This window comes from Telmatherina bonti (assembly GCF_933228915.1).
Source record: "Telmatherina bonti genome assembly, chromosome: 16".
Classification (NCBI taxonomy): Eukaryota; Metazoa; Chordata; class Actinopteri; order Atheriniformes; family Telmatherinidae; genus Telmatherina; species Telmatherina bonti.
The window spans coordinates 18,893,294-18,919,171 of NC_136614.1; the positions used below are offsets into that span (position 1 = coordinate 18,893,294).

The 25,878-nt window shown below is 38.7% G+C and overlaps 1 protein-coding gene across 1 annotated transcript in view; it reads right to left on the reverse strand.

Annotated features, from left to right (window-relative positions):
- Nucleotides 1–25,878, reverse strand: part of eva1aa (eva-1 homolog A, regulator of programmed cell death a) — a gene marked incomplete at its 5' end in the record, with an annotated part of 74,819 nt that overhangs the window by 30,026 nt on the left and 18,915 nt on the right. Inside the window, 4 exons of the mRNA XM_079255496.1 lie at nucleotides 7,280–7,423; nucleotides 16,802–16,951; nucleotides 19,250–19,373; nucleotides 20,859–21,082. Of these exons, the coding sequence (XP_079111622.1) occupies nucleotides 7,280–7,423; nucleotides 16,802–16,951; nucleotides 19,250–19,373; nucleotides 20,859–21,082 (642 nt within the window). The remainder of the gene's footprint in view (nucleotides 1–7,279; nucleotides 7,424–16,801; nucleotides 16,952–19,249; nucleotides 19,374–20,858; nucleotides 21,083–25,878) is intronic.

Sequence of the window (25,878 nt, forward strand, 5' to 3'; positions counted from 1 at the left end):
ATGATCATGTAACAAAATGCATTTTAGACCACAAAGTAGTAAAGATATCAGTAACTTTTATTGTTTCTTGAGTGTATTAGGATTACCATGGCTTATCTTTATTCTTCATTATTGAATAATACTGCAGTAATCTTAATTACAATTCAAATTTTTTCACCTAAACGCTGCCTTTCCAGTTTGCAGTAGTAAAGTGTTTCTGTTCTTTTAATTATCAAGACTAGTCATCTAATACTTCTGTCAATTTTTTGGCGTCACTTATATAGCTTGATGACCATCACTCATTGATCCTTAAGAAAAAAAGAGGATATATGTGATCTTTGAAAACAGAGAGATAATGGCCAAAGTGAAAGAACCAATGAACCATAGTCTTCATCAATGTGTGGACAGTTTATTCAAATCCTTAAATAAAAATACTGCAGAAATACACCATTACTACAAGCACCAGAAGTAGATGTTTAAATAGCACTGACAGTCCGCTGTGTGATATTAGTACTAATTAAAACTTGAGCAAATCATGTAAAAGTAATGCAGTTTTTATTTCTGTACGGGTTTATTTGATGTACTGGTTAGCAGATGATAACGCACACTGTGACCTTTGCAAGCACAGCTAATGAACCTGCTAAAAGGCTAAAAAGTTTAAGTTATTCAGTTAGTGCTGACTTAGCTCTCATCCTGTCACATGAATCAGGTCACCTGTGTTATCTGTCTGTATCTTGTTGTTTCTTCCCGTCCATGTTTACCAAACGTCTGTAAGGAGAGGAATCAAAATACCTGTCTGGCTCATAGTCCAGTTTCTGCTTTGCAACTTTATTCTAATGTGTGTGTGGTATTCAGGCCACAGGTTTCAGTGTTCAGTAAAAGAAAACATAGCAAAAAGGAAAAGGAAGTTTATTTGATTAACAAATTTATTTTTTTTTCATTCAACCTGAAACTCAGTGATTTGACTAAAACTGAAAAAAGGCTTTTCTGTTTTTCTTGTTTGGATTATTTGTTGATGAAATGAAACTCTTTTTGAACATGTTCATGTTGAAGTAAATATCAATATTAATAAAAAACCATTACCACTAGTTAAACATGACAATTCCCTTTATCCGGATGAATGCTTCAGAGCAGGCTGAATGACAAACATCTTCATATAAACTTCTATACTGTATGTTTTAAAAACTCTAGTTATGACGTGGGTCAACCAGTCCCTGACACACCAACACAGCCTCATGGCACAACATACAATAGTCATGAAATTCAGATTCTTGTGTTTATGATGATGGGCACAAATTAAGAATCGTTTTTGCCAACCAATGCAACTTGGAATGTAATATTTTACACTCTGTGTCATTTGTAGTCTGGGGAGGGAGATTTCTTTGTGGTAAATGTTTGACTGCGTAGCTTTACAAACGTGCATCTGAATGCAGAAGTACAAAACAAACAACAGAATTTATTTGAATCTGTTCCTACAGATCTAACGATCTAATGAATCTAGTTGTAGCAGACTTCACTGTGGTCATGGTTGCTCTGATCATTCTGGCTAATTAACTTGATTTGTAAAATATGGCCACATTTCATTCTGTCTTGTCAAGTGTCCATGCATCAAGAGAGGGAGACTTGCTCAATTAAGTGTTTCTAAAGTACTGGACCTGATTACATTTGCTTGTAAGTATGTGCCTTCAACATCTCGTGCCTCTGGTTCATCTTCAGCATCACCTGGCAGGATCGTGTCCCTCATTGCGACATTCTTCAACACACTGGCACCATTAGCATCGAGCCTAGCACAGAGACCACTCCGGTGGGACGGTCACAGCAACCAGATGCCTGGCTGCTGACGACTGCCCTGCCCAGTGCTACCTGAACAACTCCTGTCAGCTAACAGAAAGCCAGGTGGCTCAAAGTTGTGGTACAAAAGCCACCTAAAGAGGTGCAATATTAACCCAAATGGTCTGAACTCACTGTGATGTTCTCTCTGCCATAGCGGGGTTGCACATCTGGAAGAGAAACACAACCAACTACAGACTACAGTGAAACAACAATGAAGACATCTCTTTGCTGTTTTAGCGCCACCTCAGCCTCCTGCATCAGGTCTCACATGTCTTAACTGTGGCAGAACATGTAGTTCCAGGACTGGACTTCATAGTTATGTACAGTGGCACCGTCACCAGCAAGATAACGACCAACAATTCTAAGCAATAAAAGGGAGCAACGTTGTCTTCGACAATGACAGAATGTCTGATGACAGGCTGTCTGAATAATCCACTGAGCAAAAAAATGGCAGGCGGTGTTAAACTGTGAGATGGTACAGAATCTTAAAAATCCACATCTTTATCATGTTCCTTCCCTCCATAGCTGATGTTTTACTGAAGCCACTGATATCACCGAACTGAAGAACACAAGAGTTTGAAAGCGCTGAAGAGACTAAATGGTAAAGAAAAGTTCAAGTTATGTCAGAAATCTGCTTTTAATGAGTGTTGGTTGAACCGCAATGACCAGTGTGAAGACACTACACCAGCACACAGGTCATCCCAGGTCATGTGCTTTGTGTTTTCTCGCAGTGGTGCTGCTGGAAGTGCCAGCTGGGGCTCTTATTGCAGCGATTCTGCAGAGTCGGGTTTGTGTTATGGGACCAAGGAGCATTAAGAGCAGCCATTTAAGTGTATCTGCTCCCAATCTCACATTTTGGGTCAAAGATGACAACTTTTACTACGATTTTAGCTGGAAAAAAAAAGCACCATTTAGTAATACGTAAGTTAGTAAATACCTTTGAGTACTTTTATTTTTTTTGTCGTTGCTGTTTTCAAACAAATCTAGAACCCAATGTGTTGGATGAGTTAGATAATTATATATTTTACTGGTTTAACATTTGGCCATGTATCCAGGGATAAATGCACAAAGGATTTCTAATTTCCTGTTTTATTTTGTTCCTAATGAAAGCTACACATGTTTAATAATCACTGATCCTGAGAAGGAAGGTTGCGACTCATACAGGCAAATTGTCCAAAGTTTTATCACTGTCTCACACTAAAGATTACAGCTAGATTAAATAGCTTTATATGGAGAATTTTATACAAATAAAAAAAAGAAAAAAAAATTCTGTTTCTAACATAATCACAAGTTGAAATAAGCATTTAAAGACTAGAAAACTTTTATGTGCTTTCGAGATTAAGAGCTTTAAGTTTTCTTTTAATAAACAACTGAGTGAAACTGTGTCACAGACTGGGTGTGTTTGCAAGCATGTGTGTGTCACAGATTGTGAATCCTGAATGAAAATGCTTGCTTCAGTGGCTATAAAGTGTGTGTGCATGTTTTTGGGCTATGTGTCCACCAGTCATACAGCTATAGGATGAGCTATAAGGGGTAATGAAGAGGCCCAGCAGAGGCTACTGGCTGCCTGGTTGGACAGCAGCTCCACAAAACTGGGCCAAAATAAACATCTTCCCCACAGTCTCCTCTGCTGACATGACATGTATGTGTGCGAGTTGCTGGAGAAGTGTGTGGCATATAGCAACCACTTCTGCTGCTCAAGAATTGTTGTTCATGTATGTGTGTGTATGTCTGTGCGTGCATCTGCATAACCAGTTAGGACCATTTAAACCCTCAAGCTTCTGAATTACATCTTTTTATCTTCCTCTCTTTTCCCCTGTTACACATAAATCATCTCTGCTGAGCCAGATGCAGAGAACCACAGTCTCCACTATACTGTGTCCATTAAAAACACCAGCAGTGTACTCCAGTGGCCACAATTCTGCCAGTCCCTACCACCACATAACTCTTCATTTCATGCACTGCAGATAAAACAGCAGTTAAGCAACAAATGGTAAAAACATTTATCGGAAAAATTTAATTCCTAACAATGCATGAGACCAACTCTCAGACTCATTTTGTTGTGGTTTATTTAAGTAAGTTTGTGAATTCATACTCTGAGGATGCTAAATTTGGGCAAATATATTCATATGGGCAAATAAATGAGACATCTCAGAATGAGTGGTGGTTTGTGAGACAACAGAAAACATTATTGAATGTTCAACAGCTTATGTGGGAAAAAAAGCAGTTGTAGGACAGATTTCCCAAAATCTCATTTAAATCTTGTAGAGAAAGTTGTGTTTGATTGATTATTCCTGCTTTTAAAACCAGTTGGGGTTGTCGTATTGAAAACCCTGATTAGTAACCTTTACATGAGGATCATGCATTAGTGGAATAAATCCACCTGAAGGTGTGGACAGAGGCACTCAGAAATGCTGCAAAGTCCCTTGAAATATGTATTTTACTTTTTCTTTTCGATTAAAATGTTGCCAGAAAGGGCAAGATTCAGATTTATGACTGGCAACTGAATCGCACCTAAATACTAAACAGGCATATCAAATACAAAATTGTGTGCCTATGTCTGTCTTTTAAAATGGTAAAAACTGGCATGAAACTGGCACAAATTTTCAAAGCTCCAAATGTGACTTCTCTATAACCTATTAGACAATATAATGTATATTAAATGGGTAACTGGAACATCATAGTATATAGTGTATATTTAAGAAAAGCAAAACATCCAGACAGAATTTTGGGGAAGTGTGCATTAAATTATAAAAAGTTTTTTTTTTCCCTTTTGTTTTGGTCAAAAACTTTTGAAGCTCATGAAAATTTAGTTTTAGTTAGTTCTAGACTCGAAACGTTTAAAAAAAGCAATAGAGTATGTCATCTAAAAACACATTAAGTATATTCAAGGAGTCATTTGACCATCCTTGAGATATTTTGGGGAACCTGTTCCCAGTGCTGGGAATAGGATGCCTTATTTTCATACTGTCAGAAATGTTAATAGCTCTCCAACAAGGAAAATGAACTGTACTCTGGGAAAAAAAGGTACCGTAAGCCACACGAGGACTGATATAGGGAGAAGATAGACTTTAATCTGATTAGCAAAGATGTCCATGAATTATGTTTAGTTAACATTTAGATTTAAATTATGTCTCTTTTTCTTACACAGAGCCAAATGCATGCAACAGTGGCATGTTGTTACTTGACCAACTAAAAAAGGACAGCTATAAAATACACTAAAGAAAGAACTTAATTGTGGTGTAAAGTCTTTCCAGGCAATTACAAAAAGAAATCTATAAATCTTTTCCAGTGAAAGTAGTTCTCTGGCTGAATGAGATTATTTTTAAAATTTGCTGATTTTTGTGCATTTTTTAGGGGAATTCATCAGATGTTAGACTTGAAAAGGGTTCTTGTGAAATATAAATCTTATCAAATTGTACTTGAAACTAGGTTTAACCAAATACTGAACATTTAGAAAACATGTTGCAGTCTGTTTTTCATGTCAATAATTTCAGGCTCAGGCCAACCTTTGGCAACAACTCAACAGAAGGGGAAAGACACTTAACAAGGTTTTTTTTTCTTTTGATGAAAGTGCTCCATCAGTCTCTGTTAGTTATAATTAAGGTAAATGTTTCAGAACAATTTGCAATTCACAGAGAACTATTAAAACTATTTTTTGGGCAAATTTAGAAAAATATTTCAATGTCAAACATTAAAGAGTGCTGAAAGAATTTCTTTGTCAAACAAACCATGGGTGACTTCCTCCTAGGGAGAAAATGTAAATGAAGCCTGACAGTGGCGACTGTGCAGAGTGTGTTTAATCTACTGGGAAACTGATGGCAGGTTCCGGGCCATTTGCCCCTGTGTTATTCCTGCGCACTGAGTCCATCCCTGAGGCTGTGTAAAGAAAGAGCTGGACCTCAGCAGCTGATAACTTTATAAATCACAGGCAAGCCAAGGCTGATAACAAGTCCGCAAATCTAATAAATCCTTATATGCACGTGTAAGCAAATACATACAACACAGTTTCTTCAGGTATTATGATCATGGCCGGTTGCATAAACACCTATAACAGAGCACAGGGCCTTTTGGGAAAGTTTAAAATTTACTGTGGAGTAACATCTCTTAGGATAGTGTGACCCATGCACACATGCATACATTTTCTCCCTCGGAGGAAATCCCCCATGGTTTGTTTGACAAATAAACTATCAGCAGATAAAAATTCTCTCATCCTCTGTTCCAACATACTCTGCCACCAACAAATTAAGATCCCAAAAAAAGACCACTATACTAAAGCCAAGAGCAACCAATGATTCATGTTTGCAGCAGATATACTGATTTACTCACATTTTGACCTCTTAACTCCCACTGCAACTCGCAGTGCCTCCCTCCCCTTCTTCTTCTTTACAGCGACAACCCCCTCGCTCCTCCTTCCTCTTTATGCTCAGCTTTGTGTCTCAGACCCAACAAATATACACACACCTACAAATCTTACTAAGTACCAGAACTGTTAGAACAGTCTGTTGTGTTATCAGTGACAGATAAGGAGGGTCAGACAGAGATTCCGACCAAATGAGTGCATAAACACAGCTGAATGGGCTGTGTAGTTTGTCTGCAATGGCTGGTTGTCAGTGAGATAAAGGCAGGATTAGATTGTGGAGAAATATCTGATAGTTTTTGGAGACAAATAATGCAGAGGTGGACGATCTTAAAAGTAAACACCAAACAAGCCATAAACTCTGCTGAGAACACCAGGGCACAGATTATAGACTGAATAAAGGATTAAAAAGTTTAGCAGACAGGTAATGAACACATTTGAACCTACAAGCATAAGTGGTGCAAATGAGCAATTTTCAAGCCCAGGAGGAAGAAATAATTGCATCTCCATGAGAGTTTGAAACTCCCATGGACATGCAGAGTCTCAGGGCAGGCCTTGTTGGAGTTTACTTTAACGAGCCAGTGGTTTTTGGTGGATTTAAGAGGCTCCACACCGTGGTGATGATTGATCAAGTCCTGGTCGTTGAGGATTCTGGATAACTTCTATGTGTGTGTGTGTGTGTATTTTTTTAACATGTGGTTAATGAATTGCGATGTTGTCAGTTCAGGATTAACCCAGAGGTCGGAAACAGATAAAATAATCATCCATCATTCTCCCTCATCTTTAGTCAAAACAGAAAATGGAACACATTTGTGTGGTAAGAAATAAGATGAGAAGTTTTTCAAACAGTTTCAAAGCTTTACTTCTTGAAAAACATGTATTCCTTTACATTTAATGTAATGTTGTAAAAGTGATTATGGCACAGTACAAGACCATCATGAGTACTTATGTAAAGTAACTTTTGTATATAGCGAGCATGATATTTCCTATAGTGTAACAAAACCTTCTTTTGTGAAACACATTCAGTCCATTCATGGAATCAGTTGTCAAATATCACCCCCTGGTGGCGGGAAAACAAAGTTCTCCAAAAAGTGTTTTGTAACTCACCACAAGTGTAGATGACACTGAGGTATTTCCTGGTGCCAGCATAACAAGGATCTCCAAACTCTCTGGTGGAGGCTCGGACCTGACAGCTCTTCTTTCCCTGGCAGTGGGATGTGACAACCTGCAGGGCCACAGATGACTGGCATTCTGACAAAAACAGGAAATATGTGAACATTTTTTATTACACAACCAGCTGTTACTAACTTTAACACATTTAAATTAATTGGTCAATTAAAGTGTCAAGAAATGTGATTATCAGTGTGCTTTGGGTTCTTAAACACTTTAGAAATGATTAGAATGACAAGATATTTAATTAATTAGCCAATCAATAAAAAAAAAAAAAAAAAAGGTAAGTAAGAAAGACAAACAAATGAGTTGATCATGTAAATAATGTCTTACCAAAAAGTAATTTTTATTTCCTAAGTAAAAATACTTGTTAGTATGTTTTAGTCCTTCATAGAAGGACTTAATCTAGTCCTTCTATGAAGGTACTGTTCAGAGGCATTTCAAACAAGTTTTTGTTTTTGTTCAAAAAATGTGTTTTGTTGAACTTATGAGCAAGAGGATGATAAAAACTTGACTTACAAAGTTTTAAAACTAGAAGGATTTAAAAAAATGGACATTTTTTTCAAAAATGCGGGATGTCGTAGACCTGCAAGGTTGCAACTGTGTTTTTTTTTTTGCCAGTAATTGTGAGCATTACTTTTTTAGTTAGAAGCTCTAATAGCAAAATAATCTCTACCTCCCTAAAGTAAATAATTGTATTTTCTTTTTTATCATTTACTGAAAATGTAATTAAAATGACGTTTTGACTAATATTGCCAACAAACAGACTACCGAAAACCACCAATACATGGCCGTCGCCTTGGCGGAGGTAACAAACAGGTTAACATGATCTGCAGTTGAAATGGAGTCAGTCTGGTACGTGAGTTCGCTGACGGAATACATAAGCTTCTCATAAACTATTTTAAACATGTCAGAGTATTTTTCACATAGTTTTCTGGTTCTTTTCTTTAGAAAATAAAATGTTTACTCCAGGTAAACATGCTCTGTTTCCACTGTAACTGACATCATATTAAATTTCTTAATGGCTTTGTTTGTGTCACCACAAATGTATTAAAGAATTGAGAGGGTTCTAAAATGAACAATGAATATTTTTTAAATATTCATGTAAGTGCAAAGGACATCATTTACCATTGACTTCACTTCAGAAACAAGACTGAGTGCCGTACTTTAAAAGCATTCACAACTCATTTTTGTACCTTCCTGCTCATATCACTTCAAGTACAACAACAATGGACAAACCAACACTCACACACTCCCTTCTCAGCTCCTTGTCCACATTGGGCCTACATAGAGAAACCCTCCTGGGGCACTACATTGTTGAAAGGATATCTGATCCAATATATGTGTGTATTTGTGTAGTAATGGATGGGCCTCCCATACATCACCACTAAGCACATGCCTGTTCCTCCAGAACCTCTCATCCACAGTTCTCAGCATGTGGAGGCCTTAGGATGCACAGATGAGGCCCTTTAGGACTACAGAAAGTGGAATGTGGCTCTTCAAGCATATTAAACTCCAGTTTATCACATGAAGCAAATGCTCCACACAGGTTTTAAAATATGCAAGGGGAGAACAATCAATATTAAACACAATCAATCTGGACTTTTTAGTTTCAGTGAAATGCCGCAGACAGGAACGAATAAAGGCAGAATGACCTCCTGGAGTGTTTTATGGGAATGTGGACAGGTCTTGGTTTTGCATGGATGCCTCTCAGGGCTCCACGGTCCAACTAAACTTCTAAAAACAACACAAAGAGATGGGCCTTTGAAAGTGGACACTGAGCTGTCACACAGTCTCTCCAGGTGGGCCTCACAGGGAGAAAACTCAGAAAAATAGCAAAGGGAGCAGACTGGTTAGGACTTGGCTCACACGTTGACAGGCCACAACAAATTATGGCACAGGTCAAAGGTTAAATGCCATAGTCAGAAAGAGTATGAGGGCAATCCAGTGGTCATGCATCGTGTCAACACTGGAAACTTTTTAAATGGCCCCTAATTCTGCAGACAGGCTTTATGAACTTCAGTGCATGTTATTATGTGTAAGAAAATGAACGTGATCAGTTTTTTATAACTCCAGGCGGCTGTGTGAGTTAAGTTAAGTTTTTAGGATGTAAACATGTGCCAATGTCTGTCCTTTTAGACACGGTCCTTATGGGTGCCTAGACGTTCCCCAGTTGGAGCTGACACAGTGGAATTCCCAACCAGGATGTAGAGGGGTGAAAGTCTGTGGGAAACAGCGTGTGAAACTGGATAATAAGCAACACATCTCAAAGGTTACATGGTTCCCACTCACTTCAAATGTATGACTCAAGACTTCTAGAACAATCTCTCTGGACAGACGAAGAACAGGATGGCACCACATTTAATGAAAATCAAACAACAAATGAGCAAAAACAAGGTATACCAACTGTCAAGCACAGCAGTGGAGGGGTGATTATTTGGGCTTATTTTGCAGCCACAGGACATGAAAACCTTGCAGTGTTTAAGGTAAACAGGAACTCCCCTTTCAAATGAGAACCTGTCTGACTGAAACTCAAGCTTGACCCAAACTGGGTCCAGTAACAGGTCAGGGATCCCACATAACAGCAGCAAATTTTGCAACAGAATGACAGCAAAAGAAAAGACTCGGTGTCGCAATGGACGGCCTAGTCCAAGTCCTCATCCAGATCTAAATGCTGTGGTGACATTAATGCAGCAAACGTCATTAAACTTAAGTCATTTTACTGTCAGGTAATCCTTCGCCACAATAAAATGAGAAAATGAGAGCGTACTTTGATTTTTCTACTTATGAATTTGAGTAAGTTCTTGTTATGTAAATAATACCATGATGTAATATATCATACGGTGCAGCTCATTTGTGGTTACTTAATTTAAAACCCAGTGAGAACCACATGATTTTAAATGTCCTGGTATGTAAATTCTTACAGTTAAAAGAAGCTTTTTTTTTTATTTATTTATCTTTTTTTTTATTATTATTGACACAGTCCATGTTTAAAATAAGGGTTTGTTGTTTTTTTTTAAGCTTCTTTTAAGCATATTTTTCCACACAAAGTTATTATAAATAGAGAATCTACAGGGTGATGACTGCAGCATGTGAGCACTGCCTTGTGTCACATGTAAAACTGCATCCTGAGGACAGGACAGGGCAGAAGTAGCAGCATTGTTTAATCTAAACCAAACAAGAACTAAATATAAAAGATTATTATCTCTATCAGCTGATAAAGACTTGTTCTTTTCAGACAAACTGGGAAAATTTGAAAATATACATATATATATATATATATATATATATATATATATATATATATATATATATATATATATATATATATATATATATATATATATATATATATATATATATATATATTTATTTATTTATATGTATATATATGTATATTTATATGTATATATATGTATATAAATGAGTGATTCTAAAGAGGAGCAGAAAAAGTGTTGCTGAAACCGGGATGTGTTTGACAGTTTGCATAAAGGATGTTTACATTTGAAGTGAGGCCTATCTTAAATTATTTTAAATTAACACTCAGATGTTTCTGCAACAGCTGCATTTATTTATTTCATTGCAAAACCTAACTCACAACCCTAAAACAGCATATGTGATCATATATGTGTCCATGTGTAGGAACTCTGTAAATGACTTCCAGCTCTTAATCATGAACTTTAATTTTCTCCACACCTGTCTTTTTCCTCCCTAAGGAATGATTTGATCTGGTATGACACATTGGAAACATCCTCCCTGACAAGTGAGGCTACTTTTCTGTTCAGTTCAGTTCCATGAAACTTTTTGACAAGATGATTGGTTGATGCTGATGAGACTGTCCATTTCAAAAACTTATAAAGACACACATCAAGTCCTTAGCCCCTAGGTCAACCACACACACACATAGCTTTTCTTTTAAGAGAATTCCCAAAAGTCTGACCTCCTCTGGCTCTCATTAGTGGTTTTAACACAGATAGACAAGCATACGACAGTCTTTGGTCTTACACTCTCATGTGCGCAGACACACACACAAACACACGAAGGCATGAATAACCCTTGTTACCTCTGACCTTTACCCTCAACTATTTTCCAAGCCTGAGCAGCAACCGCTCCATCCTCCCCACTCCCAACAAGGACAACCCTATAGCTCAGAAAACAGGGTCTGTCAGGAGAAGCAGCAACTGAGGAAAGGGAGGAGTTTCCTGGTCACACACACATGTGCATGTACTCAGATATTCTTACAAATGCTTAATTGCAACAGGAAATACAGACCAAGGTGACATGCAGAGAACCAAAAATAAGAAAACCTCAAGAGAATACTGTTCTTGAACAAGTGGCTGATCATTTATTCAAAAAGTAACTTTATGACTTTAAAACACCACATTGCTGACTTGTTCAATGACACAGTGACATCTATCATGTGCATTTCTTGAGCTGCTACCCAGCAGCGTCTGGAGAAACCACACTATACAACTTTTTTTTTTTTTTTTTTTTTTTAAATTAGGGACACTGTGTGCTGTTGCAGCAGAGTTTAGCTTCATGTTAGAAAATGCAATGGCTGATTTAAACATGCAACATCACTGATAATGCAAGAAGATTAAAAGAGAAAAAGGGACTAAACAAGAGTCATCAAAAGATTGTCTTTTGCTGGCTGGAGGTCCGGTAGGATGCAAGACTGATGCCGAATTAGCCGTGGATAGGGGGCGAGAGAGTTCCGTTGTGTGTCTTTAATATCAAATGCCTCTAACACAGTAAAATAGGTAGATAACATGTCCATTCCAGAGGTTTGTTTCTCTGGTTTGCATGCTTTTAAAGTGTGTTGACATGTTACCACGTACCAGCAGCCTCTCAGCTCACAGCTTTTGTCAAATCAGTCATCAGTCATTAAATTCTACCTTTCCGCCTGATTGTTACCATAGTATCGATGCTGGATTGTATACAAGTATCCCAACTTTCACAGCTAATTTAAAACGCTTCCATCAATTCACAAATGAAATAGCATAACAATGACAAATCCAGTAGACTTTCATGATGCCTTGAATTCCATGTTTCATGATCACAGAGCCCTCATGACTTCTGACTAAAAGAGTGTGTTGTGGGTGTAGCATATGCTGGTATATGTGGTTTTTTTTTACAAGCAAAACACATGCACAGTAGTATCATGGCAACCTCCAAACGATTCTTCCTGGTTATCCACCCACGCAAAGCTTTCCTGGAATTCCAAGACAATGGCAGGAAAACCTTGTCACAAGCTCTCATCTCCCCTTTCACTTTGACTCACCTACTGTACTGTGCGTATCACTTGATGTGGATGTTTTTGTCCTTCCAACTTAGTCACAGCTATGTGGAACTAGGGTGCTATGATTGCATGACAAACTACTGAATGCTTTCTGTGGATGCCATTAGGGAATATGAAACCCCTAGTCCTCATTTATGGTAAATCTTGTTCTCCACTTCTGCCGAAATACATTTCACTGTGACATTGTTAACTAAAGCATGAAGTGGATTATTTCTAAGAAAAGGGTCAGAAACTCCTCACAAAATCAATGTCTATCATGTCCAAATGTTTTTTAGATGTGTTCACAGCTAATAGCAGGTTATACCACAACCATTTGGTGAAATCAGAGGCATTTACTAGAAAGACAGATATCCTGATGCATGGTTATCCCTTAAGTCCTGCATGAACCAGTTTTCATGAAAAACCAACAAAGACGCAATGTAAAAAGAATAGAAACCAAAATACAATTGCCAGGATTTTATTTCACCATGTTTATGTTAAACAGCTACCAGTAAGACACAAATGAGTCATTTTTCCAAAGACTGGGATATTAAAGGGATACTATGCCACTTTTGGCCACTAGGGGCGCTGACCATTCTCACAGGCCACACAGCACTGTCGCAAGATTAAAAAGTCTCCATCTGTGTTTTGGAATTGTGTTTGCAGGTTGTCACATGTATGCAGAGTGTTGCTGAAATGTTTAGGGAGTCGCATTAGCTTTGGTCTGTAGACCATTAGCTTCAACTAGCTGAATTTAGCTTCTACTAGATAGCAAAATAAAGACACATACGTATTTAGCAGCTCATCAGGAACTTATTGCCATTGTTTTGAATAAACCCTGGCTGAAAGATGTGGACAAGTACATTATATTTTGATACATTTGCAAAACAGGCAAAGGGCTAACTTAACAATAACAATAATAAAATAAAATAACAATTCTGGGGCAAACAAAGAGTGGGTTTTACATCCATAATGTTCTTCCATTGAACTTAGTGTAATATTTTAATATCAAAAGTTACACAGTATCCCTTTAACTTCTTTAGAAGGCAAATGTAATAGCACATCATGTATCTGCTCCATTTGTATCAATGTCAGAAACAGCAAAACAGATCACACCCTGCAACAGGGACAAGCATCCAACAGTAAAGGTCTAAATTTGAACTGCAGCTATACATTTTCTGTTTCCAAAAAGCCATCAGGATCATTCGAGACCAACCGGCCTATATATAAGCTATGAAATATCTTGTTTGAAGTGTACATTCAGTAGTGAAAGCATTATAGCGTTGTCAAAGGGAGGTAAAAAAAAAAAAAAAAAAAAGTCTAAGATCCTGCATGCCAAGCATGGGGGGCTATTTAGATGTCAAGAGGTGTGTGTGTGATGGTAATGGGGCAGATGAGAGAGGAGGGCTGTGGCAGGCCTCTTTACTTTGAGGATTTCCCTTCATCGCCAAGAGTTCCCCAACTCCACCACTCCTGCAACAATCCCGCCCCCCCAAAATAAGACTAGATCAAAGAGGCCATACTTTTTGTAAGCACATACCTGTGTATGTGCTTATTTGAATTTGTCCAGTATATTTTTCTAGGGCCTCTGGTTTCAACAAGCTTTCAAAAAGTGTGCATGATACCAGATATCAAAACTGAAATTGACTGGATAGTAGAGTTCCTACGAAGAAGAATCTACTGTGGTTTGTCAGGGCTGGTGTTAAGATACAGTTCTGGTCTTTGGATGCAACAGAACACACTACTGAAGCTGTGTACAAGCAAACCACCGTAGCATCTTTCATCGTCAAACTATTCACAATGCACCTGGGCAGGTGCGGCCGCAGTCTGAAACCAGTGATGTCACACCTCTGGGAAGCAATGAGCATGCCAAGTTGTGTTGTTCAGGTAACCTAACTTGCTGGCACATTTAAACACACATTAAAAGAAACACAAAATCAGGTCCAAAACAAACTTGTGCATCACATGACTGCAAGACATTATTTAGACACGCAAGTTTGCAAACACACAAATGCATGAGGCACCGTACCACCTTGAGAGGGCAAAAACATTTAAAAATAATTAACAGCGTGTGTTTAAGCTGTCACTCAAAACACACTCGCTTCCTGCTTCTGGTGACATGGGAGCCACATCAAAGATGAGGCTGACAGGGGAAATCCCACTGCTCCACCACAAGACTGTCTGGAACAGCCTGGGGAGGTGGTTGTGGGTAGCTGGACTGTGTATACACACACAAACACACGCAAGCAGCTAGAAAATCCTGACTATATCCTGGATAAATGGGAACAACATGGTTGTACATATCTAATAGACAGTTGATATCAACCGTGCTAAGAGCTACTGTTTTATTCCAGAGTCTAAAACCACATCCAAGGACATCCCAGTCTCACCTTTTACTTGTTACACATCCTTGATCCTCCTGTAGGAGGAGGAGGCAGCTTTAAAGTATCCTTCAGTGTTCACGTAGAGCACAATAAGTAACAGAGAGAAGTTGACGTACCTGCACAAAGCTGTTCTGCATATCTATCTCAGATTACCAGGTGACTGACGTCTTCAAACCCCATCCTGACACTTCCATCATAAAAATACTACTACTACAACTACTATGACTACACCCACACACATCCACACATACAAATGGATGACATCTATCATTCTTTTAGACTTTTCAGTCATGTTCTTCACCTCACGTTTTCGTAAATGCTTTCGTAATGCTTTCGTAAATGCTTTCGTAAATGCTTTTTGCTTTTTTCATGGAAGCCTCTAACCCAAACTTTGACTTGGCTCAGCATGATGGTTCTACAGAAGGATTTTTACTCAATAAATTGCACAAACACAAGTGCACCAATGTGCATAGTCACACAATGCACTCGAACTGCGCAAAACATGGGCTATTTATTTACAAACATAAGCTTTGCACCAATATTTTTTCTACATGTTAGCAAAACAACAAAAAAAAAAGCACTAATGCTTGTCATAGATCCAAGTTAAAGTCATCAACATGCCCCGAAAGAAGGACAAGAGTACATCTGGATAGTCCATGTACTCACATGTGCAGATACATACACATTCATACTTACAAGGAATTCAATATGTCCCTTTTCTACAGGCCAAAGTCTGTGCTTTGGTTGACATCTGATCTACATTCCACCTAATTTTTCTGGATCCGTGCTCATGTTAGTGTGTACCTTTGAGTGCGGGTTTTGTTTTATATATCTCAACATGCTTTCAGAACAAGATGAAGAAGTGCTATGTGGAGGTTAATAAAATTCACTTAGCAATAGGACACAGATTTGAAAAGCTGGAATCGAGGATAGGCGTGTGCTACCCCCGTTACCTTTGTGGCAATTGAGCTAAAGAGGAAATAATGAAGCCTTAGAAACATGGAACAACATCATCAGGCAATATAATTGAGTCAATGAAGATTTATGAAGAAAAGATTCAGCAAGAATTAAGAACCTGGCAGCCTTTGATATAAATTTTATGGTTCAGAAGTATCCAAGTCTCGACATGTTTAACTCGTCTATAAGACTGTTCATTTTTTTTTTTATATTAATGCCTGGCATACTCCTACATAAAATCCAGAATAAAAACAAGATAAAACAAAAGGAATAGACATTACTGAGATGTATCAGGTCATTGAGAGGTGAATTACTCGTTTTAACCCCATTCAAACATAAGCACACATATGTCACTTTACATGTCCAACTTCATAAGTATTCCTGCACAAAATCTCATTCCTCCTTAACCACAGAGTAACCTATCCCACCAATAATATTATTTTCACAGCATTTACATCAACATTATCATCAACAACATATCTATAAATCTCTACCTACATTTTTCTTTTCTTTTTTTTTTTATCTCAAGGCTGTTTAACCATACACTATGATTTTTTTTTTACATTTTTAGTGTTTTTTCTTTTTTTTTTTTTTTTTAATTTTTTTTTTTAAATAAAAAATACTGTGGATTATGAGAAGTTCCCAGAAATTAGAGTTTTATTTTTTTCCCAACAGTGTGAACAATCCAGAAGCATCTAAAGTGAGCTTCTGCACATAATGCCGTGCCCTTCGCAGTACATTGTTATGGACCTAAAAATATGTTTAAACTTTTCAGCATCTTTAGGTGGTTAATAATTATGCAAACTGCAATGTGAGATTAAGAGTGAGAAGGTGTCTTACCTACTGAGGCCCTCCTGTAGTTTGGGGGACATTCCAGCGTGCCTTGCTGAGTTCGGCCAAACATGGCAGAATAAACGGCAATCTGCTTACCCCCCTTGCAGCTCAGCCTCATCCTCTCCTCCTGACAGACCACTTTACTCTTATACTCATCTGTTGATACAAAGAGAGACACATTCTGGATTACATGGTGAAAAATATGATTAACAGAGTTTTTTACTGTATATTTATATCATATATTTTAATACAGATTTGAAAATGGCTTTTGAGTGCAACTTCTAATCATATCAATCACAGTTATAGGACCTAATCATATGAAAACAGAACTTCTTTCAGCGTAAACAGTGAAAGGCAGAGTTTCTTAGTGGACATGTCGAGCCATGCAGAGGCATTCCTCACACACATCCAGCCAAAGTGACCTGTGACAGCAGCTCTGTCTGGCCTGCAAATCAAAACACAACAGCAGCCGATTCTCCGTCCATGTGGGGAGTAGAACAGGAATGCAGGGTAAAGAGAGAACAGAGAAAATGGGCAGGATATTTCCTGGTGATGGATTCACTTTTGTTCTCCATCTCACACACACTCCCACTTTTTCTTTATTTCCTCCATCCTCCAGCCTCCTCTGCTTTCAGAAGCACTGACACCTGCCCGTTGCACCTCACCAACACCCCATGCTGCCATTCTGTCTTCCCCTGGGAAATCATTGGTTAAGTGACATTGAACAAAGAGTTGTTGATTGGCTCCGAGGTCCAAGTGGAGAAAGAAAAGTGGGGAGAGGAGGGGGATCAGTGGCTCAACACTCACTTGTGGTCACTCTAGTGAAAAGTCTTACACAGATCAGTGCGGCTTGGCTCAACACAGCCCTGAGCCTCGAATGGATGCTAGAATCAGGGTGGGATTACCGCACGACTGTGGCTGACATTCTGAGTTATTTTGAGCTTACACATGGAGAAAGGTTGTGAAGGATAAAGCAAGAGGTGAATTTGCTGTAAATAAAAAATGGGAAAGGAAACTAATTTGCTGTTACGTGCAGTGTTTTACTCAACTCATGCAAGTTCAGTATGACTTGTAATAAGTAACCATATATATATATATACTCCCAATCAATCTCTCCTTGCATGCTGGAAACACACAAGGGTTAGGTGAGGCAAAGACTTTCAGGAAAGACTAGAAAAATTGTGGCAGAAAAATCTAACATAACTGTGGTAGATGCTGCGTTTTGTTGGAAACGCCATCTCAACAGCCAAAAGGCTCAGAACCGTGAGTTGTTCATCATCAAATCTTCTTTGTCTTCTTCTGAATCAGTACAAAGTGGCACATGTCAATAATCATATTTAATCCTTACATCAGCAAACAATTGATCAGACCATTCTATCTCTGGCATCCATGCGAGCTGCTTGAGGATACAGGTTAAGGGTCTACCTGTTAGGCAGCCTGACTACTCCAAACATCTTCTTGGGAGTACATGGGTAATCAGCTGGGGACCACCACTCATGGATGTTTTGTTCCTTTAACCCCAATACATCTCCTGGTGACAGAGCGATGGCAGAGATCTCTCCCTGCCACCCCCTGCTGATGCCCTAGATATTGGGACCCCAGTAACTAAACTGGAGTCTCAAATTAGATTGATTTCTATCGGATAGAAGACATATTTGTCCACGCATATACATCTTATTTTGTGGGTCAATTTGGTTTCAGGTGTGTGTTTAAGTTGGCTCTCAGGCTATTTGTTGTATGCTTTCTCAGGCTACATGGTGCTTCCAGGGCTTTTATGGGTCTAGGTAAAGGCAGAGCAGTGGAAAAGAGGAACAGAATTAAGAGAGTCAGTCAATCCATGCTCGTTACCAGGTGTAAATTGAAAGTATAAACCGAGAACTGATCAAGGATTCTCTTGTATTAAAACAAAATGTTGCAAAACATTTCCCAAAAACCTCAGCAAATTGTGGTAGCTTGTGAGGAAACGATCAAGTATGTCTTTTTATTTAAAGACAAATTTGCAAAAAAGATCTATGATTAATAAAATTCTTCTAATTCACCAACTCAGAATGTCTTTCCACTCAGATACACACAGGTAATAAGTTTAGCGTAGCATCATCCTACATCAAAGCATTTTTAATGTGTAAGGGTAATACTCAGTTGTAGGCACACAAACTGCAGGCACAGATAACTACAGTACATCAGACTGGACTTTGCAGAAAGAAGCATATTGCATGTATGCACAGTGAATCAAGCACAAATAATCCAGGAAAGGATGGTTTACATAGTGTGCAACATTACACACTGAATGGATTTTGCAGTTCCCTGTAGTTTATATGTTGTACTGCTCTCTGTGCAGATTACCAGACCCCCACCATTTAGCATTTCTGACCAAATTTAACAAATGAAAAGTCCGAGCATAAGGAGGGGAAACTATGCGTTCTCTGTCAGAAAATAGGGTGATGAGGGACTTACTAGGTCTGCATTTGTACCAAACAATGAGGTATTTGCTGCTGCCAGGACACTGGTCCGTCCCAAACACACGGCTGTTGACAAGGACTTGACAGCTTCTTCTGTCTTGGCACTCGTCCAGCATTTTCTAAAGAAGGAAAGAGTCACAGAGAGGAGGAGAAGACCAAAGTGAGGTTTAGAGGTAGAACAATAAACCAGCAACGGTGAAACCAGCATCCTGCAAACCAAAACCACTTCAAACAGGCTGCTTAATTCCACGGGAAGCCGAGGTAAGTAAGAAACTCCACTCTTCTCATTTCCTGGCATTGCTCTGCCTCTCTAGTTTCATCATCTTTTAGCTTGCAGTAACCCAGGTGAAAGCATTCCAACACACAACATTATTCCAGAGTGAAATCCTAGTTGCTGGAGGAATGACTGGTGGGATTCTTCTCAAAGCCATTCTAAAAATCCATTTTAAAAGACACTGTTTCATTACAACAGGTCAAGAAGTACCACTGGGGTGACGTTAGACATTTAAATTGTGTATTTCCCCTGATAGAAAATGTAGATACTGTTATTATGAAATAATTTAATGATGTGTGCAACCACAAGGAACAAGTCTAGAGATAGCTAATTTCTTAATGGCAAAAAAAAACAAAAAAAAAAAAACTCAACAAATATTATGGAATTCTACAACTTAGAGAATGTCTATAGCCCCAAGGTTAACTTGGTTAGGACTTCTATTTATGTATTCCAATTTAATAAAAGAGTTACACAAAGTAAATACACAGATAAGTCATTGAAAAAATAATTGAAAGGCACCGAATCTGTCTACTTAATGGGATTAAATTAACAAGATACTTTAAAGAAATACACCAAAGAAAAAGGAAATAATATTTGCTCCAGTCTAAGAATCTGGGCATCTTTATCTGAAGACATGTTGCTGTAACAACAAACCAGGAATTATGAGCAGGTGGTATAATGGGATTTTTCAGGGTTGTGTTCATGTGGGTGGTACAGCAGTCTGTCAGTCTCTCACTTCAACACAATGCAGCCTCTGTGTCTGTGCATTCATGGCTGTCCTGTCTATTATAGAAATGGAGGGTGTTTGACTCTAAAAGGCAAAGGGGCTAAGAATAAACCCAACAACTGAGTGACTGTGAACAAGACGCGTTTGTGTGCGTCTTTGTGTTGGCCCTGGAAAACGGGGCTTCCAGTTCTGTTGCATCCCAATTTAGTAGAGGATGCTAAGGTAAAAACCCCATGAAATCGCATTGTGTCATGGGAACATACAAGCCTGTTTCCTCTTTAGAGAGTGTAATTTGCCGGAAAACGTCCCCACAAAACATTACATAATCAGGTCCTCTGAAATTTAACCCTTGGCCAATTTGACCAATATTACAGGACACATTCTTCCTGGAGGATTTGCTGCACAGACAGAGAGGATTGTTTGTGTGAACTAACAGAGGGAGGAATACCAAAGGTGGGATAAGATACTTTGTGGTCTTTATTGTATAGTCTGACAGGTGCAGGATTAAGAAGTTAAAATTGATTTCAGAATTAAAAGTGAATACAGTCATGACAAGCAATGGTTTGCTATTGGAAAAAAGCATGCGTGAGCGTGGTGGTTTACCTGTAGTGCTGTGGACACTGAACAATGTCGATCATCCTCATGAGGGCGATAGGGGCTTAGGAGGGCCTGGTAGGTCTGGGGACACTGTTGGGGATCAGAGGTACTTCTTCTTCCGTAGAAAGCTGACTGAACGGTGATAGTGGTACGCGGTGGACAGCGAATGGACAAGATGTCTCCGTCACAGGCCTGCTCAGTGTAGTTCTTTAACACTTTGGACAGGTAGCCTGTGGCACAACAAGGAAGTAAAACTGTCACTGAATGAACAAAAAACCTACATCCGCTATTGCTCTGAAACTCCGCAACATAAGAGGCCACTATCTGTGAATCACTGTGAACTTTGAGGGCAGGGATCTCCAGTCCACGAGGGCCAGTTTTGCTCCAGGTATTTAGTGTCCTTGTAGCAACATACCTGATTCAAATGAATGGATCATTAATAGACTTGACAACAAGCTGTTGAGATCCATTTTATTTCGATCAGGTTTGTTGCAGCAAGAAAATATTCAAAACCTGCAGGACATCGGCCCTCAATGATCGAATTTTGAGATCTCTGTTTTACTGTGAAAATTGAGTTTCTTTTCTCTTAACCAGCCAGAACAAAGCTCATGTGGTCTACATATTGTATCACATAGAATAAGTTACAATTTACACATCCTTTTATCCAGTTTCTGGCTAGGACCACAACAGAATTTGTCAGAATTTTTCACCTTTCAGTGTTTTAATGTCAGCATTCCTCTGACATAAGCTGATTCTGATTTTATAACTGATTTTATAGTTGTGTTTCATTCTGAAACCATTTTTCCTGGCTTTCTCCTGATTCTTGGACAGATAAAACCCAAATAACAAGCAGGATACTGGCTCCAAACCAGTTTTGGACTTACTGAAAATTCTTGCAAGATCTTATTTGCATGATCAAGGGCTTCACGGGTATTTGAATGATGGGTGACTATGTGCATCTTAAAGACCCAGAATACTACACCAGCACAGCAAGCTTTGGACTTTTTCAGCTGTTAGTGTTGGCCCCCCCATCATGGCAACAGGAAAAACAGTTGTGTTTGACTTTTAAACAAACAGTAAATGTACTATTAAAGGTGATTTATAATGACTTACATTACTGCCATTTTTCTATAAAAGATACAGTTTATACTTGACTTTTACTGGTCTTCACTAATTAGCTTATCAATTTATTAATTAAAGCAGCTAAAATACCTTGTTTTAAGTCCAATAATTTCCTTCCCACTTTGACATCACCAGCATTTAAATTAAACCTGCAATAATTTTCATTTTAATTCCCTTCAAAAAAGAATTATCCCACCATTGTTGAACAATCAGCAGAGTACACAACTCTAAGGGGCAGAACTATAGAGACTGTGGTCAAAACTGAGCATTCAAACAGAAAGTGGTAAAAGGTGCAAAATCAAAGACCTCAAAATCCAGTCCTTGAAGACCACTGTCCTGCAGGTTTTAAATGTTTTCCTGCTTCAACACACCTGACTTAAATGAACAAGTCATTGTGTAAAACTTGACAAAAAACTGTTGGATCAATTTCACTGGAATCAGGTATGTTGAAGCAGGGAAGCATATAAAACATGCAGGACAACAGCTCTTGAGGATTAGAGTTTGAGCTCCCTGGGCTATGGAGTGTGAGAAAAATGAATGTGCTTTTGAAAATGAAAAATAAACATATTCTAACCTATAAAAACACAGCTATGAACAGCAAATGGTCATAAAATAAATTCCTCGGATCTGTTACAACAATAAAGTTAAAACAGCTTCATATGCAAGTGTTTCAAACTTAAATGCAAAGTGACTCAAAAAGAGAAAAAACAGTCTCTTGCTAACTCTATCAGATCAAGTATGTATTAGAGAGTTCCAGCTCGGCTCGTCAGCAACTGAGGGAACTGAAACCATCACAAAGCCACCATTAACATTCCAGTCTGAGAGAACAAAACCCAGATAAAGGAGTTAACTTATCTCTTGGCCACTGTCATAAACTTTCTTAACTGGACTTCTCTGGCTCACTTAAGAGCTGACTACAATGGAGGATATGCACAGCTTCCAAGTCCAAGCTTCCAATTTGCTAAGACATACCAAACAAACGTCTTTCCCGTCAAAAATTAGGCAGCATATAACATTCCAAAGAAAATTAATCCAACTTGTTATTATAACAAACTTGTTTGATTCGTTATATTATTGATCTATTCCTCCACAGCTGAATATGCCCAGGCTTAGCTCAAGCTTCCTTCTACTGTAAGTGCTTTGCAAACACACTTACAGAAAAGTCAACACACTCGAGCTCACACAAACTCACAAAGTGGACACAATTTGATTCAATTACCCGTATTTGCTTAGTGTTTTTTTAGAAAAGGAAACAACACAGAAACACTACTCCTGGATAGACATGTTAACTCATTTTATACACACATTGTCCTCCTTATCACCATGGCCACAGTTAAAAAGAGGAAAGGAAACAAGAGACATTCTCAGGGCTCCAAAAGGTCAGCCTCTCAAAATAAAAATGGTTATCAAACCACCATTTCTCACACTAGCTGGTCTCCACCTATGGATGTGGTGTGAACATGGAAAATGGGTCCACACAGAGTCCAACTTTACTTAGAAATTATTTACATGCCATATTACAAAAAAAGGCCAAATGGAGACAAACCAAAAGGCCTGCCTCTCTTATGGGTATGAAATTTATCTCATCATACAGATTTTAACTGTATTTACTGCATTAATCTGTTTATTATTGGCAAGCTGTTGGACTGCAGTGAATATCAAAGAAATTTAAATATGAACACGTGTGTGTTTAACATGAAAAGACATTTGTCATGTGTAATACGCTAGTTTGAGCAACTCTTTTCTTGCTTATAAGTTGCAGTGTGGTCATTAATAGAATTCTAATTCTTGTGGATTAGCTAGTTTCACCCCTCCACAGTAATCTCACGCTAGCACACACCCCTGTCTGCTTTGCCTGCTACATTCCACACAGGGTGAGAGGGAACTTGGCATTCCCCTGGCAGTGGGACCACACACACACACACACACACACACACACACACACACACACACACACACACACACACACACACACACACACACACAGATCACTCATACACAAAAACAAAACGTCAACACAAACAATGTGGTTGAGACAAGCCTATTTGGCTCTTGAAGTGGGAGTGTGTAGTGAAGGCGAAACAGTATCACATAATCTGAAGCTGGTTCTTGGCAAAACCTTGGTACCATGAGAGACCACATGTTTGTCCGGTTAGCAAGACCTTGTCGAAGGTTGTGTAACCATGGAAACAAGACGAGGTAAGGAAGAGCGAAAAACAGACCATTTGCCACTCTCTTCCTTGTGCAACAGCTTGAGCACTACAAACACTCCTATACTCCTTACTCCACCCTATAAAGGGGGGCTGTGAGTAAAAAGCAAACAGATTATCTCACACCAACCCTCAGGTGATTTCTAAAGAATTTATTTCTTCTTTTCCACCATCCCACCCATTTCCCTCTCTCTCCCTCTCTCTCTTCTTCCGGATCATCACTATTGTTCCCTTCATGTTACCTGTTGACTGAGGCCTCATTTCAAGGCGAACAAATCAGGCAGCGTTAAGGCACCTGTGTGGACCGCCCAACCAATGACAGGTGTCCCTCAAAGGCAGAAAGCTAAACAATGCTGGAGAAACACCCAGGCGTCTCTCTTCCTCTCTTTTCCAAGCCATTTCTTTTCATGTGGGGCCAAAGTCCTTTTTTTTTTTTTTTTTTTTTTTTTTTTTTTAAACTAGGTCTCTGCCCTTTTTACTTGGGGAAAAAAAGTGGTTGTACTGTTTTGTCTGCTGGTTTGTTTGTTCGGTCATTAAAAGACAGGAGGTTGCGGTCGAGATGCGGATTGTTCAAACAGCTCCCTCTTGTCGTGAATTGTCTTCAAAGGTCCATTTTTAATCCCTCCTCAAGCATCACAGATATCTGTTGTAAAAGAAGAAACAAACGAGCTGCACCTGCCGAAAGTATACACGGTGCAGCACCGATGGGATCTCATCATATGATGCAACTTAACCTGACAACAGGGGGTAATGCTCACAAATCATAAAGCTGAAAAATCAGTGGGCCTGGTAATTATTAGCTCCTCATTTGTGGTCATGTGATAACGCTTAAGTCTGACCCAATAAGAGGTCAAATATGATGGAGATTAGTGGCAAACCACTGTGTTGTATCAACAAGGCACAGAGAGAGGCTGTTGTGGATGGTTTATTCCTTAGAACTAATGATTAGTTAGAAACTGATGCACATTATGTACCACAGCAAGTTTAAAGCTGGGCATGGGCAAATGTGCCTAAAAATTCGTTTTTTGGGGCATTTATATTCAGTGGACAGTGCACTAATTTGGAGCCTTTGCTGCAGTCTTACTTGTCTCTCATTTAGGGGCAGCTCTAACTAATTTTCCTCTTGCTCCACTAAGCTGTGGTGTTCGGTGTCTGCTCATAATGAGTGTAGCAGGTACTCATGATAAGAGGGCGGAGAAACAAGAGAGGTTTGACTCCACAAGCTGCTCAGGTAGAGAGTCGTGTTATTCATACTCTAGGCTCTCCCTCTCTTTTTGAAAGATGCAGCCTCTTCCTATTGGCCAGCCCGTCAGAAGGCACAATACACTATAGCCATAGCCAAGTATAACTGACGTGTTATTATAGTATTGGCTTAGTGCTATTTCTTATTCAGCTGCTCACTCCCTCAAACTGAGTTGTGTGTGCTTTCAAATTTGTAAAGCCTCTTGCATGGGCAAGAATGTGTAATATTTCATAATAGTATAATAATAAAGCTTAGCTTAATGCTGCAAAAGCACCTGTTTACAGTGCAGTTTAAAGCTCATCAACATGCAGTTGTTATAAATGGAAAGATAATACAGATACAGTCAAACCATATTAGTAACAACATTACAACAGATTAAATGGCAACAAAGAAATCGCTGTATTTTTTATGGCCTTAAAATCAAAGACTATGTTATGTTTCATCTGCACAC